This window comes from Oxyura jamaicensis, chromosome 1 (genome assembly GCF_011077185.1).
Source record: "Oxyura jamaicensis isolate SHBP4307 breed ruddy duck chromosome 1, BPBGC_Ojam_1.0, whole genome shotgun sequence".
NCBI lineage: Eukaryota > Metazoa > Chordata > Aves > Anseriformes > Anatidae > Oxyura > Oxyura jamaicensis.
In genome coordinates this window covers 8599172-8617477 of record NC_048893.1, presented here as the reverse complement: position 1 = coordinate 8617477, position 18306 = coordinate 8599172, and the positions used below count along the sequence as shown (strand labels likewise).

Below are 18306 nucleotides of genomic sequence, written 5' to 3'. Positions count from 1 at the left end.
AGGCCCAGCTGCTTGAACTGATTTTCTCCAGAGAGTAAAAATTGCATCAATTTCTTACAAAATCTGCAAGTCAATTCTGTATGCACTTGATTCCATCTGAAAATTTACTAATGATCTCATGCATCATGCTTTTGGTTATGTAAAATAATAAAGTACTTATTAAGCTTTCACACTTGTGTGGCTTTCAACTTGCTTATCCTGTTATAATTTGATATGAGTCAGTGGATGTTAAGCATGTGGACCTGCATTTCCAAATGGGTTAATATACCTTATATTAGAAAGCATCAATTAAGTGTAACATTTGAATGAAATTGAACTCATTGGTTTGTTTGCTCAGCTGTTCGGAGAAATATTGCACAAATGGGGTTAAAAGGGACATTTGTTATCAATGTAAAAGATATGGAAGTCTTTCAGCTTGGTGGAATTATAAATGAAAAGCATTGCATTCAGGACATTGTTGTTTAAGCAACAAAATACATTCTTTTTGATGCACTTAAGGTATACTTAAAATCTATTGCAAATGTATTTCAAAATATATTGAAAGATACATATCCTATGCACACAAATTCTGCTTATTACACTGCAGTATGTTAATGCACACTTTAAGTCTTAAATGTATGCCAAAGGAGATAAATGAGCTTTCAAGTAAATCAGAACATCAAAATCTCTTTGTGTAATGAATAAATACATATGTCAAATAAAATACTAAATGTAAATTTGCCATTTTCCATAGCACTTCTGTAAAGTACTTTTGAAACAAAAGTTTCATTCAATTTATTTCCTTTCCTTGACATTTATATTTCTCTGACCTCCTTTAGCTTGGCACTTTCTACTTGATCTAGGGAAGAGACTTGTACATTATCAACAATTGCCAAATTACCTTGCATTAATGTAATGACTTTTACATGTATAAGAAAGACAGAAAGCTAGGAACCACAAATTACTTGCTTCATTTTCTTCTCATAGTTTCTATTTTATTTTCAGTTAAAACAAAAAGAAAAAGGGGGGCAAGAAAAAAAGGGGGAAAAAGAAAAAAAAAATGCCTTCAGAAAAAAAAAAAAAAAAAAAAAAAAAGTGGATCTTAAAAACAAAGACATCCATTTTTCAGGGCTCAAAACAGTGGTATCTGTTCTGCCCTTCGCAGAACATCTGCAGGGACACCATGTGATAAGGGCTTGCCCACCTTGCACACATCATGCCATCACATGAACTTGGTGCTCCTGGACAGGTAACAGCCCCTCAAAAGTCTGTGGCATGTTAAATAGTGCCATAAAACAGCACAGACAAAAAGTGATTTGTTGTTGTGTACAAAATATGAGACGGCCCTGGGATCTGTCTGGAAAGAGTTTGAAAGGTTTACTTGGCTTCTACCAGTGGGAGTGCCTATAAGGATGATGTATTTTTTTAGGTGCCCCAGACAGAAAAACTAGAAGAGATTGATTTTCATGAAAAGTGTTAACAATTAGGGAATGTTCATGGTGTCATGTGTCAAACACTGAAAACAAGGCTCTCAAGTCACCTTTGAAAACATGAACACTTTCTTTGTTTCTGAGATCATTAAGCATAAGAAAACTGTGCAGCTCAATGTTTTTCATAAGAGTTATGTTATGTGATAATCTAAATAGTGTTAAGAGTTTAGACATCTACACAATTCTTGAATTGTGTATCTCTGTGGGAGAAGAGACAAAAGAGACAGGCATAATTGCCAAACTTGCACATATACTTATCTAAGTACAGCATGTAATGTCTCTAAGATTCATAGATACTCATTTACATTTTAAACCACAAAACAAGAGGCTAGAATAACTTTTTTTTTTTTTTTTTTTTTTTTTTTATCGTTAACCTCCAGCTAGCACTGAAAGTTTCAAGGTTTATTTTGACTAGTGTCTGGGTTTGTAAATGACAAGCTAATTAGAGGGGTATGCCAGGCTATTCCTTGGCTAGATTGCAAGAAGTTCAGTTTGCAGCTGTCCACAGAGAAATCTACAACCTGACACTTGAAATTTAGCTGCACTTACCCGAAAGACTGTCATTTCTTCCAGCAAGACTTCCTCTAATTCGTGCCAAGTCTCCTTAGGAATTGAAACCACTTTAAGAACTGTTCCAATATCTTGAAAAGGAAAAAAAAAAAAAAAAAAAAAAAAAGTTTTCAGGTGCTTAAGAAGCCTACTTCTGTGTTAGAGTAGTCATAGGCTCTTGTATGTAATTATTTCACATATAAAGATTGTCAAGCCACATATCACTGCACTTTTTTTTTTTTTTCAAATACTAACTGCTATTAAATAATAATAATAATAATAATAATAATAATAAAATGAATTTCAGTAGGGTATTTTTTTAATATCAAAATTCAACAAAAGCAACAAGAAGAGAAGTACTACTTTAACTATTAAAGAATGAGCAGGACTGAAATACTATTTAAACGACAGTATAAAATGACAGATGTTTCAGTCACTTAATTGAGGAAGGAAATGCAGTAAATTTACTCAGCCATGTTTTATTGTCCATTTTGAAGTATGATGTTTGTCATTCTTAAAATGGAAGTGAAGATGCTGTCAGAAGGCTCAGTATGGATATAAAAACATCTGGACAAACGTTGCCAGACAGATGAAGCTGTTAGATCTCTTAAGTACATATGATCTTCCCCATGTCAAACAAAGTACCTAAGATATATAAGCCCCTTAAGGCGTCTATATTACTCTGTGTATTTTGGATACTTCACTGAGAGGTAAAAAGCAATCAACTTGTATCTTCCGCTTTAGCAATAGGTGTGTGCCAGTATTTTAGCACTATATCCATTTACATTCTTGGGAAGGGAGGGGGGTTGCAAGTGTCTTTAATGTGCACAAGGCCAAGACTTGAAATTTCCAGAAATCACGGGGAAAAAAGTCATTTAATCACTGCACACTCTGAAATGGCAATAACTCTGGATGTGACTTTTCTTTTTAACCAGTCAAATGTAAATATGGGAATAACAACTACATCCCTCCTAACCATTTCATGCTCTGTATTCTATATTATTAATAGCTTATGAAAATACAAGGCATTTTAAAAGATAATATTCTCAAAGTAACAGAACTATAAATATCAGCATTCTTAAAAAAACATTAAACTATAAAAACACAAAGTCAAAACAATTTTAGTATATATATATGTTGAAACTTCTAATGAAAAGATGACAACTCATCATTTCAAAACTAAAAAATACAGGTAAAACTGAAACATTTCATAGTGTGAAAATGTTATAAGTTAAGCATCTTAAAAGCAAATGATCTAGTGAGAAAATTTTGGTATTTTAACTTCTTTAAATGAAATTTTATATTTTTAGAAGTTTAGAAAAGATTTTTTTCCTACAAAATATCTGCATCACTGTTTTCTTTCATTAGTCACAAATTCATAGTTTTTTTTTTTTATTATTTTTTTTTTAAGAAAATAAAACATTTCTTTCTAAATTAATATATATATATTTAGCTTTATTTAGGTAGCTACATGTACAAATTAAGCTAGAAAAATACTAGATAAGTTGTTTTTGTAAGTGGTTTTCATTATGGTTACTACGGCAAAATGAATACATTTAATTCAAGAATCAGTGAGAACACTACAGAACAAATGTAATATGAACTTTAAAACAAGAAGAAAAATCTACAACAAATTAATGCAGAACAGATAATTTAGTATTAGTTATATTTGTAATATAATGGATGAGTTCATTTCCTTAATTATCTTGATAATTTGATGACTGTGGTTTTGAGGAAAATATATTGGATGGATAAAAGAGAGAACTGTGATCTAATAAATATAACAGTGCAGTGCAGTAATTTGTCATGGTTGTATTCTGTGTTGGGCTATGTCTGTCCTCAGTCACAGTCCATCAAATTCTATATTCCAGAAATTTTTGAAGAAACGGCACAATTGACATTGTGAACCTGAGTGGGGCCCTGAGTAGACATGAGTTCCCAACAAAATGTTTCAAAAAGAAGTCTGTGTTTTAATCGAATTTTGCAACAATTACTATCACTTGATGCCAGAGAAAGCCTCTGAGGTCAAAAATAATCACTGTGTAAATCACTATGGAGACTCTGGTCAGGCCACAGGTACCAAAGTGGAGCTTATCTCAGTTCTAGATCAGGTTTTAAAGAGTAGTGTTTCAAACAATTTCACACAAATGGAAACAGGCTTCTCCTTTAGGATCAATAGGCTCTGCCGAGTAAGATAAGATTACTGTTATTAATTTGCTTTATTGACAGATGTACATTGACTGTGCCAAATGATCCCAAACATCAGACTTTCAGGATATACATTAAGGGCATATCTTAAATCCTTTTTTTTTTGTTTTGTTTTGTTTTGTTTTTGTTTTTCTGATAATTTCAAGCATTCCAATATGACTTTTTTTTCCACTGTGAAACACACTGGTGCAATCACAGTGGGAAAGAAACTGTTTGACTGAAGATTTCACCCACAGGAAAGGAAAATGTGACCACACTGGATGGCTATTAATTATGTTCTATTCAATTATCATCAGTTATTCAATGGAAATAAAAGCAAAAAAAAAAAAATAAAAATCCTCAACATACTGAAGTTCAGCAGCATGAAGGAATAATGAAGACTGCTGCAACAGCAATGGAAAAAATACAGAGAAATTTATCTAAAATGATGGGACAGACCTAAACAGAAAAATCCAGTCATGTCCCAGAGAGCTTAATTTTGGTTTTGTCATAGGTCATCAAGTAGGAAATTGCACTGTGACTAGGATCCCTAATCTACTCCCCAGTTTGCTCTTTGCTTCGGGAAGATGTAATATGTGCTGATTGTGTATCTGTTTCTGGTTTCTTTTACTTTGACCAGCCAGCTCAATGCAGCTCAGTCCAGCTTTGTGGCAACAAGCCAGACAGGACCTTAGTTCTTCCTTTCTTATTTTGCCCCTGCATGGAAGATGCCTCAGTCTGAAAACTTCAGCAAGGACAGTTTTCTCAGAGCAGTGTAGAATATCTTTTAAACACCAGTTCCAAGCACAGGTGTTTTAACACCTATTCTTATCTCATTAGGGATAAGACCTCCTCCTGGAATAACCTTCTTCTGGAAAAAGAGCAATTTGTATTGACAACGGTAGTATTTCAAGAAACATTAACACTCATAAAACTGTATTTTTGGTGCTGAAACCTCTTTTGGCAAGTGCAAGCAATAACCTTTCAATATTTTTCTTACAGTTTTGGGGCACAAATAGTATCAGTGTTGGATGGGATGTACAACATTCACCACACACCTGAATTAGTGGTTTAGAGAACTGAGTGTCTAAATTTCCAAATCAAAGGTAAAAGCTAGAGATTGAGGCTTCATCAGAGGGAGACCTCACCTGACTGATTTAGATAAAAACCACCATATATAATGATAACTGTCTAAAAATTGTGTCTCAGGTTTAAGCAAGTCTTCCTGTACTGTCTGAAAACAGACAGGAACTTCTACATAACTGTTTGTCTCACTCTAATAAAAGTCTTGAAGAAAGCACAAAGAACCTCTTTCTGGAAGTACTTATCTTTCTCACTTGCAGAAATCAAGACATCTTTTTTAGACTGAATGCCAAACCTTGGTGAGATAGCTACCACCTCCAGAGGTAGATATAAATCAGCTCCTTATGTTTGTTCTACGTCCTATCCTGGATGCTGAATGGCTTGTTTCCTCCTGCCACAGCCAAGGGGAGTATTATCATTAATATTTTTGTGGGCTGAATCAAGTCATAGAAGACTTGTTGAAAGGCACAAAACACTGCCAACTGTAGATTGCATTAAACAACTTAGTGCATGATGGAAAATATATGTGCTGTGTAAAATCATATGAAACTACTTTTCAGTGTTTTATGCAAGAAAATATTGTAACACTGGTATCTAATAACTCAGTTCACAGCTTTAAAGCACTGGACTTTTTTTCTGCAAAGCTACACTTCCTGAAGTAAATGTTCTGAATTGCTAGACATTCTGTATATTTGGTACACAAAGCTTCATCAGCTCTCAGTTTTCCTCATAATGTATTTCAGACATCAACATGAAAGAGACTTTGAAATTTATTGTTCTGGAAATCTGACCCCAGGTCTAGAGTACCAGAACTGTAGGCAACTCAGAAATTGGTCTGTTCTAAAACAGAGAGCCAGACAGATATTTTTTTCAGTCCAAAGCTGAAAAGAAGCAGTTGATGTGGGGATTGTTTTGGTTTGAATTCATGATACCAATGGCTAATTATTAGCAAAAGTTTAAAATGCTTTTATTGAACATAACTGAAACAACAGCAAACTAATGCAAAATCTTCAAAGATGATGAATCAGATCCACCAACTGCTAATCAGCATAGGCCTTCTAAAGTCACTGAACTAACAGAAATGCATATCAGCTAATTTCTGGTCATTGTTATTTCTTGTTATTACTTTTCTGGGAAAATTCTTTTCCCCAAGTGCGTATTTCCACTCTGTATGCAATGCCCAATCTGCATCATTCTGCAGCACTTCAGAAAAGATGCCATGTTTCTATCTGAATCTTAAAACATGTCTTACATGCCAGTTATCTGAATCTTAGGTAAAATAATGTACTCTACTGGATAAAGAACTGGACATCTTAAAGCAATACTTGAAATACTTTAAAGGCTTTAAAATACTTTGAAATACTTTAAATACTTTAAATTTCCCACACCTGGAAACTTGCCTCATTCATGTTAATATTTCTTATGATGTGCTTCAAAATAGGTACCTCAAAAACTCCATTTTAATACTAAATTATAATTAATAAGGTAAGATATTTCTAATAAAATTCCCTAATAACAGTAGTTGAAAAGAGTGGTTTGATCTTACTCCAGCTGGCAAAACTCCTAAAGAATTAAGCTATGCAGGCCATGGCCTGAACCTGTAACAGCAAATGTATACAACAAAGGCCTCCCCACACACGGTTTTGAATCTTGCCCCAGATTTTCATGGGTAATCACTGGAACATAACTCAGTGTTCTATCTTTCAGAGTATGAAATTTTATCTGATCTATGCCTTTGTAATGTCTGGAAGAGCACACAGTGTAGATTCAAGACTGGCACTCACCTGTGCCAATGAACATCACATCATATTGGCCATCTTCTGCATCTACTCGATCTACTACTATCTGTGTGAACTGGTAATCTACATCTGTTTTGATCATGATTGGACGATTGTTGATGGGGAATACTGGGTTGTACATGGCTGGATGACTTCTTGCAAATGTTATAACTTCATCAGGAAGATCCTTGGTAGAATCAAAGCCTCCAAATGTTTTACTGGGACACTGAGGAAAAAAAAAAAAAAAAAAAATCATTTTAATACTGAGGAGTACTGAGGAAAGATATTACCAATCTATTTCATCACAATCATCACATCTTCTTCAGTTTATAATTCTTCAGTTTTGTAATTAAGTGTGACAAGAGATCTAATTGTTTCATGACAGACAGCAAAAGTTGATTCTGCCACTAAAGGTCTTTCTTTTTTTCTTCTTTTTTTTTTTTTTTTTTTTTCATTTTGGATTTAAAACAATATAATTAACAGAATGTAAATGAACTTCATAAATCATTTTCCTTTCTACCATGAAGTGCAAATGAATTTTCACTCATTTACTGATGATTAGTATTATTGTCTAATTGACAGAAGGAACAAATCCTGAATTTTATAAAATTGTTCAGTATAAAGAAATCAATTTCAGTATTTCCTTATCTGTACTACAGATAATTAATCAGTTATGCCTCCATCTTAGTTTCAAAGCATTCTCTGCTAAAGTTGACTGGAAATAACAGAATCACAGAATCACAGAATTATAGGGGTTGGAAGGGACCTCAAGAGATCATTGGGTCCAACCTCTCTGCCAAAGCAGGTTCCCTAGAGCAGGTTGCCCAGGTAGTCATCCAGAGAAGCCTAGGTGGGTGTCCAGAGGAGACTCAACAGTCTCCCTGGGCAGCCTGTTCCAGTGCTCCTGGAAATCAGTTCCTCTCCTAGGAATCAATCTCTGAAGTGCCAGGACAATAACCTGTTCTACTGACTTTAAATTCATGATTGTTTTAATGAGTTTGAGTCATCCATTTAGTCCTGATAACATGGATCCTCTTACATTAAATTATCTCTACAGATACTCTAATGTGTGCAGTTAGCAAAGGGTTTGACTAATCTGATTAAATGTGACATATACAGTATATTCATCTGTAAATGAGCTACACAGTAGGGTCCCTTTAACATGAATGGAGGGAATAGACACAATTTATCCCAACTTAAATAAAGCTGTAATTTTAAAATAAATTCCTCTTTAAAATAAAGAATCCCTTTGCCACCTTATACAGCTATGAGTGGGCCAGCCAGTTTTGTCTCTGTAATCTGTGAAAAGCAGGAGGGATTTGCCATTATTCCTCCAATGTGAGAAAAATGTAAAGGCTGAGAAAAGAAAGAGAGGTAAAACCATTGCTCTGGTATCCACAAAACTATTCCTCTACTTTCACCTACCTTATTTTCCCATGAGGAGACTCAAGGACTGTGGCTGATCACCACCATTTGTCCCTATTTCTTTTATAAATTTTCTAAGTATTTTATGAACACTTACTTTAAATAAACCATTTAGTAATGTATTAACACCTTTGAAAGGATGAAGAAAATGAGCCATAATTAGTCCAAAGATACCAAGACAACTTATTTTACCTCGTTACTACTCTTTCCACAAATACCTGTTTAAGATATATGACTCTGAAAGACAATTGACAATGATTATACTTGCAGCATTTGAACCTGAAATACAAACTCCTGCCCTATATAATTTGCCTTTATATGTACATATAGAATATCTTCCAACTAAATTAAAAACCTAGAGGACAACATCTTATTAAACAAGAATCCAGACATTTCAGGATGCTCAGTAGAATAAATCAATTGCCTTTGCTATCACCTTGATCCAGATTATTAATAATTAATCACAAATGAAATTAAAAAATCAATGCTGTCAAGAAGAATAGTTGTTATACTCAGCAAAAGGATGCTTCAAGAATGGACATGTGAAGTGTAAATTGTCACTTTTTGGCATATTTGTTAGTAAGCAAATTCTAACACTCTGTCCTTTACATGGGATGGAAGGGAGAGAGGATATTTAATTAATGCATATGGATCATACTAAGCAGAAAACAAGTTACTTATCCATTTTGTTATGTCAACATTTTAAAGCCTTTTTATTATTATATAATCTTTCTCTCTTGTGCTGCAATACTACTAAGATAAAATCAGATACACTTTTTATAATCATTGCCCAAACCATTGCCTGTTTTTTTTTTTTTTTTTAATTTCACACTTCAATTCTAAGTTTGTTTTGAATCTTGATTCATATTCTAACTGCAGTTCAATACTAATTACTGAGATTAATTAGATAATGATTAATTGGATAATATAAATTATTCTATATAAAATTCTAGAATAAAAAGACCTTATAGTAGTCTTCCAGTACATAAAGGGGGCTTACAAGAGGAGGAGCTGGAGAGGGACTCTTTGTCAGGGTGTGTAGAGATAGGACAAGGGGGAATGGTTTTAAACTAAAAGAGGGTAGATTTAGATTACATATAAGGAAGACATTTTTTACTCTGAGGGTGGTGAGGCACTAGCACAGGTTGCCCAGAGAAGCTGTGGATGCCCCATCCCTGGAAGTGTTTAAGGCTAGGGGCAACCTGATCTAGTGGGGATTGTCCCTGCCCATGTCAGGGGGGTTGGAATTAGATGGTCTTTATGATTCCTTCCAACCCAAACCATTCTATGATTCTGTGATCACCACACAAGAACTATATTTTGTTAATTGCAGCTGAGCAGAGAGTGGGAAAAAAAAAAAAAAAAAAAAAAAGAAAAAAAGGAGAGACGAGGATAGATGGACCACTTGGTGGGTAAGGAACTGGCTGCATGGTCTAACCCAAAGAGCTGTGGTCAATGGCTCAGTGTCCAGGTGGAGATCAGTAATGAGTGGTGTTCTTTAGAGGCAGTATTGGGACTGGCACTGTCAGGTGACATGGACAGTGGGATCGAGTGCACCCTCAGCAAGCTTTCCAATCAAGCAATTAAGCTGTGTGGTGGGGTCGCCACGCTGGAGAGAAAGGATGCCATCCATGAGAGACCTGGACAGGCTTGAGAGGTGGGCCTGTATGAAATTCATGAATTGCAAGAAGGCCAAATGCAAGGTCCTATAGCTGGGATGGCACAATCCTAAACACAAATACAGGCTGGGAAGAGAATGGATTGAGAAGAGAAGGAGGAGGAAGGCCCTAAGGAGAAAGACCTAGGGGTGTTGGTTGATGAGAAGCTCAATATGAGCTGGAATATGTGCTTGCAGCCCAGAAAGCCAACAGTATCCTGATTCTACCTGTATCAAAGAAATAGTTTTCACATGTCAAAAGTTATACATGAATAAAAAATATCCTCATAAATGTTGCAGAGGTTAGCTTGATCTTGGAGTCAACTGAACTCTTGTGTTTAGTATCTTCATCCAATTGTTGATTTCCAATATGCTATGCTAAGGATTTTGATAAATCAATAAAAGTTGACTAGTCTATACCCTAACTGGACTACCAGGGAATCCAAGACTAAAACAAAAACTACATTTTGGTAGGAAAGAAAAGGCCCTTGGTCACAGCTGAAAGGAGAGTCTTGGCAGCATAAAGTAGAGAAAATTAAGGCTCTGTATCTGAATTCATATAAAGTCAGTATGAATTCATGATTCAAATTCGGTATATATAAAAATCCTTCCTTCTTTCCCAAATAATGATAATAGGGTAAGTAAATAAATAAAATTATGTAGAGTTTAAAGGAAAAATCCTGGCAACTTCTTTGTTAAATATAAAGCTGATGTAGAATTGTTTACAAAATTTTCCAGCTTTTCAAAAGAACCTTTAATTTTCCTTTTCTTTACTCTGACTGGGCAAGTCACCAGATGCTTGGGAAGGTTATTGGCACCTCACCTATGAAATTCCTCAGATAATTCAGCACTCTTCAGTGAGAGCTGGAACTGAATGACTGTATGTTCAGGTTTTGTTTTTTTCTTTCTCTTTCCCTTTAGGGAAAAGGAAGCTGTAAGTCTGACATCTAAAGGAACTTAAAAATCATTCTTCTTTATTCTTAGCACATCATTGAAAGTAAATACAATTTTATAATTTTAGAAAAATAAAATCTCCATTGCAGTCAGAGATGTTTCTCATTTTTTAATTCAGTTTTATCCTACTAATACAAGAGAATGATTTTTGTGAATACAAGAATAAAAATTATTTTTTCAAAGTGGTAGACACAAGGATTTCAGTCGTTGGCAGTGGAGAAACTGATGGTCTCAGACCCTCTTTTAACCTCATTTTCACTGACACAGCTTCTTACACTACATGATGCAACTGAAGGGTTATGTAGAATTTGGGAACACATTCATCCTCATGTAAGAAAGTAGTTTATGAGGAAATCCCAATGTCTTTGCACACTCTTGGTGAATCTTAGTATATTACTAAGTATATTACAGTATATTATCTTAGTATAATATATATTTATATATATATATATATCTTAGTATATTACAGTGAAATTGTAAGGGTACAATCTATTTTGAAAACGCTGTCAGAAAAAGTATATATAACTTAGCTATATTTACCTACTTTTACAAAAAAAAAAAAAAGTAAAAAAAAAAATCAATTCTCATTTTCCAAGTCTGTAAAAAAAAAACTACTAAAAATAAAATGATGACATATCAACTATAATCACAGTAATTGAAAAAAAAAAAAAAAAAAAAAAAGTTTAACATGAAGAAAGAAATAAAACCTCTCTTGTTCTGTCTTTTAACTCTGGAAAGAATTAGCTGTGCAATATGGCTTATGGCTGTAAGGATTTTACTTAGGAGGTCACTTTTGTTAGGCTAAGCATATAGACTACCTGCTGGAAATCAGTTAAAAAATCAGATTGGAAATAACATTTTAAAAACATACCAAATAAAAATGGAAAATCAGATGGTTTAAAAAAGAAAAAGGAACTAAACTATTCTTTTTTTTTTTTCCCTGCCTTATATTTAAGAACAATTTTAAGAAATATTACAGACATATATTATTTATGTCTCTGTTTATATTTGCATGTATATGGACACTTTACATTCAGCAATGATATTCCAGAATATAAATGGATCAAGCTGATTTCCACCAACTAAGGGGTTATCCTGATGTATACAATAAATGTTTTTCTCATAAATTCCTTATCTTCTTAGACTAGTGGCAACTTTGAGGCAGTTAAATACTTTCAGAATGTGATGATATCAGTAGGTATGGGTGTCTCATATACACCAATTATTTAGTCATTCATAAACTAGAAACAGAAACAGGTAGAGGCACAGATGAAAGAGAAATGACAGAAGAAATGAGTTATTGTCACTCTAAAATCCATTGCAGAAATATGTCTTACTGTACTAGACTGAATGTTGCAAACAATTCAGTGTTTCTTAACAGTCAGGCAGATGCTCTGTTTTCTGTTCATTCTCACCAAGAATGGTTCTGCCAGTATTTGGAACAAATACAAATTCCAAGGAGACAATAATTCAGAGTAATTTATTACTCATTTGACTTTCAGCAAATTTCTGCAGCCATTGCTCAAACTTATGTTGAAATTGACAAGAATGCCAAAATGAAAGTCCAAATGAAATTAGATCACAGATATAATGACTTCATATTTTACAAGAAAATCAGTAAATTTTGGACCTGGAGGAACTGTTAATTTTTCCTTCTGAAACTCAGTCTGTGTCATCTTTTTCAGTTTTTGTTTTGGATCTCAGCTCAAGGACCGTGTAATTTGCAAAAATATTTTCCATGGTTTTCTCTTTTTAGATTACTAGATTTCTTAGGGTACTTACAGTTCCTGGGCGTGGGTATGGAACTCGCCCTTGGTAGGGAACCCACTGATAGTTTGGGCCATCTCGGTGTGCATAGGGACCAAGAAATACCCTCCTCACATCTGTCATGCTGTACATACATACTGCTGACCCCTTGAAGATATTACTGAAAATAAGGGGAGAAGAAATCAAATCAGTTTCTTTAAATTATCAGTTGGTTTAATCAGGTGGGTGAGCTATGGGAATAGCAGCTTGTTGCTTTCTAATTTATTACATGTGTTGATTATCAAAACTCTGACATGCTCTCAGAACAATCCTAACTCACCTCTTGTGAAAGTTCAGCATAACTGATACGATCTCTCAGACATTGTGCTAAGCAGATGGCTGCTATTCCACTATTTAAAACATATTGTCCCCACAAGTCCAAAGCCCCGGTCTGAGTAAACTTCACCAGGGCTTGTTGAACATTGTTCAGTTCTTTCCTACTCTTTGCATTTTTCTATTTTAATTTACTTTTTAGCAGTCTCTTTTGTAATTTTGTTGACCTACATACAACATTTTGGGTAGTACACATACAAACTTCAGTGTTGCTTCTTACCTTGAGATTTCTTAACAGGAGACAACAGCAAGCACTTATAATTCTTTATTTTCTATGCCTGGTCATCACTAGCAACATTCTGTCTGTCTACAAACGGAATCTTTCATCCTTTACAGATAAATGTGGCAATGCTCTGTGTGCCTAGTATTGCAAACCTTCCTCAGGCCAAAGCTACAAGTATAATTTTGTTTCTGATGAAAACACCATGAAAACAAAACATTCAAGTCACAGTTACATGTGATTCAATAACAGAACTTTTGAAAGATTTTTAAAACTGACATGTTTCAACAATGTTTTTGACTAATACTTCCTTGAAAGGCAAAGTTCTAATACTGCGAATTTTCTATGTTACCCTTCCCCCAAACAAGCAATACTGATGCTTATGGTACTTTTCCAGGACTGTGTGGGAAGCAATACTGATTCTGATCTCCACTATTAAAATGCAATTAAACAGCAAGAACAGCATAAGAAACTGATAGTCTTTGTGATTACTTGCTTCAGAGTGATGATGTACATTGCCCGTAAGAAAAGAAACCTAATGAATTACTTCTTTCTGCCACTGACTTCTCAGTTCAAAGGTTAAGAAAATTTTGTGTTTCTTAAAAACATTTTTAACAAAGAGGCCTCTTTAAAACAAGCAACCACCCAAGTTTCCATGCAAGTAAGATGATACATTCTGTACCTGGAAGTTGTAAACACTCCATAGACTACTGGATTTTTAGGGTCTTTTGAGTTCATTAGGAACACATCCTCTGTAACAATAACAAGAGATAGAAAGGGAAAATAAGTTACATTCTGTATGGACAATGCCAGAAAATACTTTTATATTCCAAGCCACTTCTGTCACTTACGTAGTTCATCAAAGTGTGTGTCAATGCCATTGGGTCCTGGCACAGAACAAATCAGACGTGCTTTGAGGAAAGTCGTCCATTTGTTAACAAGACTCCTATGTCCACCAAAATCATTCTAATAATAAAAGTATTTTGCATTAATACCTAGTAACAGTCTTTGAAGGATCAACAGAGTGCAGAGAAAATATGTTAAATAATCACAGGATGTTACTTATAGAAAACAGAAAAAAGAATTCATCTTCTACATATAAAAACATAATTATGTTGCCAAAGACATCAATTCTGAATTAATTTTATTTTACACAGGATCACTACATAGTTCACAGTATCATTTTATAGTTCACAGCATTTAGAGAATAATAATAACAATAAACTCCCTGTATATATTATATATATAAAGCTGAAAAAAAAGACAAACAAGCTGAATATTTTACCCCAGAGCTCCCAGGTTGACATGGCTTGCTAAAGTCTACAGGGTTTATTACTTTTAACTGTGTAGCAAAGAAGTGGATATACTAATTGCGTGGGAACAAAGTAAGTGGAAATGCCAACACAGTGGGATCAGTTGCATTGCTGCATAACTTCTGAGTCGAGGTACACCAAGGAACTCATACTTACAAAGTAACTGGTTTTCAAGCAGCCATTTCTGGATTTGAGGGATAAACTAAAATTATGTGTATGGATTAACATAGAGTTTTAATATAAACGTCCTACATGCCAAAGTTACAACATTTATGAATATAATTTAAGTTGTAGATTTTTTTTTTAAAGTCTGTCAGAAAATATTTGGACATTTATCAGTGCGGATGGATGATTCAATCTGCAATCATTAACAGTCTTCTGGATTGTTGCCCATTTCTACAGCTAAGTTAAACAGTTATTTTGTTGAATCTTCCTTTGCCTCTGTTTTAAGGATTTTCACTAATGCAGAAACGGAAAAGTATTAACATTCCTTTAAAATTAAATTCTTCAAATGTTTTTGGCCTACCTGGAAGTATCACATTTCCTGTAAAAGGTTCCTTCTGCAGAAACATTCTAAACATCAGAAGATGCCTAAGATTTTTTAAACATAACGTCATAGTTAAGCTTCCCCAAATGGAAAGAAAATAAATATTAAACCTTTGTGTGTATCCAATAACTATCAGTCTGCTTCACTATAATGCCAGGGCTAAATAGTTTACAGGCATGAAAATGAAGTTTCCAAAAGTACCAGTGTCCTGCTAGTATATTCAATCTCACACAAATAAGACATAATTTTACCTTACAGATCTGCCCTATTCTGGCATGAGTGGCTTTTCCAGTGTGTTCTCCATCAATTGCATTTTCACGGAAGAAGAAATAGATTTTGTCATCTTCTGGATTGTCACTTTCTGGTATCAGGTGAGCACTAATAAATCTGGGATCTGAGAAGACAATATCAATGTATGTGTTACTATACCACAAATAAAATCACTTACCTTCCTTACATGAAATAAATGCAAATTGCTTCCCCAGAATCAATCTCTGCATCAAGTAAGAAGTATATCCACATTAGGTACGTCATTACCTATAATGTGACATTTATTTTCCTTTTATCTCTAATGCATAGAAATGTATTTAATGAACTGACCTTAACCTTATCACTGGAGCAACTAAACATTCATGGAATCTCATACATGAATGGAGATGGCTTCCTAATTCAATGTAAATATTATTGATATTTTTGTTGTTTGTTTGGATGCTTTGACTTTTGATAAATAATATTTCTGTATGTCTCTCATAAAATGAGAAATATTGAGACAATCATAATTTTCCTAATTTAAGCAATAAAGAAGAATATATAAAGAAAGCATTTTATAGCAAGAAAAGTATGTTTCCTATTGTTAAAAAAAAAAAGAGTTAAAACTACAGTTTTGTTCAACCTTGTCCAATTTCAAACTATGATCCCCTCAAACCCAACATTTTGTCCTTGTTTTCAAGAGTATCTACTTTGTTTTCAAGTGTATCTACTCATGTTGTTAAAATATTCTCTTGTTATTTTTTTAAGATTTTTTTTTCTTAGAAAACTTTTTTTTCTTGAAAATTAGAGTGATGGTGTTATTTGCTGATGAAGACACAGCAACAAATGAAAATGTGTAAGATGCAAACATACTTATTAGTTATTAAAAATGGCAGTAAGAAGTAAGAAGTAAAAATGGCAGTAAGAACTTATTTGGGATATAAGTTTATAAAATCATAAATGTAAATTCATACCAATGGTGAATCTGTCTCATCACTGTATTTTAGTTTGTACCTCAGCTGGTATCTTTCACTATATTTGGAAATAGAAGGCATATCCAACAGATTTACCAATCTGTTTTATAGTCATTTTACATTCTGCCGGGATAATTAACTGTGAACTATATTTAACTACTCAAAGAGTCCTGTTCCTATGTGAAATTATAAGCTATTTTGGTGTCATGTATTAACATCTTTTCAGTGTATACTTATAGCCATATAGTCATGGAAATAATGAATTGTAGTTTTTTTGTCAGTTTGCACTAACTGTCCTGTGAAACTCATTGCCTTGTTAAGAACAACTGTTTGTAAGCAACATTTTCGATATATTTATATATTTATATATTTTGCATGTATGTGCTTAAATGCGTCTATTACATGAACACACACTGTGTCATATTTTTATGCTTATGTTTTTATATATTATACAGGAATGGCCATACTGGCTTAGACCAAGGTTTACTTAGATCAATATACAGACTACAGCATCAACCAAAAGAAATTATCTGGGACAAAGTAAGAATATGGTATGTCCAAATAACACTTTCAAAGACCAGATAATACTTCCACAGAATAATTTCCCTGCCTCCAACTATTTTCAGTGTATCAGATGCCATGCCTGGCTGCTTGTCTAATGCGTTTAACTTTTAACAAATTTTTCATCCAGGTATCTCTTCAGAATTCATTCACACTGTCCTTTTGCAGTTTGTTACTAAGTATATAATCTAATAAACCAAAAGCTAATTCTGATTTTGTGGTTTGAGGATGATTCTTACTTCATTTTCCTACATTTGAAATGCCTACAGTGTTTAAGTTGTGGATGAACTAGATGCTCTTATACAATGCTCTTTGTTGAATTACCGGTTCTTTTCTATTAAATCCTAACATTTAATATAGATTTGACAGTTTCTAAGCAGAAAGCTAAAATTTAGTAGAACTTTATGTGCCTTAACCCCAGAATCTCACTCTTTATTGGTAATGCTCAGTCCACAACATTTTATATGTGAAGATAGGCCTATTTTCCTCATGGCTTTCCCCATGTTGTTTCACTATATCGTTCATCAAGAATAATTTAATTTGTCATTTGATTGCTTAGCTACCCAGTTGCATAAGATCCTTTTGTAATTCATCACAGTATTCCTTTGTCTCACTGTGCTGAATAATGTAGTATTGTATGAAAACTTTCTCATATAGCTGTTCAACCTTTTTTTTTTTTTTTTTTTTTTTTTTTTTAGGAACATGTTGAACAAAAGATCTCAGTGAAACTGTGTCTATTACCTATTTTCTATTAAAATAAATATTTTCAGACAGCTAAAAACATTAGAAATCTATAAACATCTTAAGCTCTCCATCTCTAAGACAGGAACGCAAGCTAGCCTTCAAGTTACATAGACACAAGGCCCTAGATAAATAATATCTAGATCATATTGTAAAAAGGTTAATATATGTTATTTTTATATGATCTATCACCAAAGTATCTACATGGCAACCTGAGGAAGGATTCATCAGAGAAAACAGACACCCAGACACTGGTCTGGGCTACTGGATCTGAAGAACCTGCCTGAACACATAAGGTTGTTTTTACAGTCTTAAGGTCTTAATGAAAGGGGTAAAAAAACATTCAACCAAAATCTAAGTAAATTCCCAAATGGCTGAATGATTTGTCTCCAGCACAACGGGTTTTGTAAATCACAAGATATCAAATTCTAACATAAATCACTATATTGTCAGACATCAA

General features: G+C 33.8%; 1 protein-coding gene across 2 annotated transcripts in view; it reads right to left on the bottom strand.

Annotated features, from left to right (window-relative positions):
• Nucleotides 1-18306, bottom strand: part of SEMA3A (semaphorin 3A) — a 331696-nt gene that overhangs the window by 18603 nt on the left and 294787 nt on the right. For both annotated transcript variants that reach the window (XM_035335582.1, XM_035335573.1), the window contains 6 exons: nucleotides 15573-15715; nucleotides 14313-14427; nucleotides 14144-14213; nucleotides 12885-13029; nucleotides 7073-7292; nucleotides 2019-2110 (listed from right to left, as the gene is read on the bottom strand). In XM_035335582.1, the coding sequence (XP_035191473.1) occupies nucleotides 2019-2110; nucleotides 7073-7292; nucleotides 12885-13029; nucleotides 14144-14213; nucleotides 14313-14427; nucleotides 15573-15715 (785 nt within the window). The remainder of the gene's footprint in view (nucleotides 1-2018; nucleotides 2111-7072; nucleotides 7293-12884; nucleotides 13030-14143; nucleotides 14214-14312; nucleotides 14428-15572; nucleotides 15716-18306) is intronic.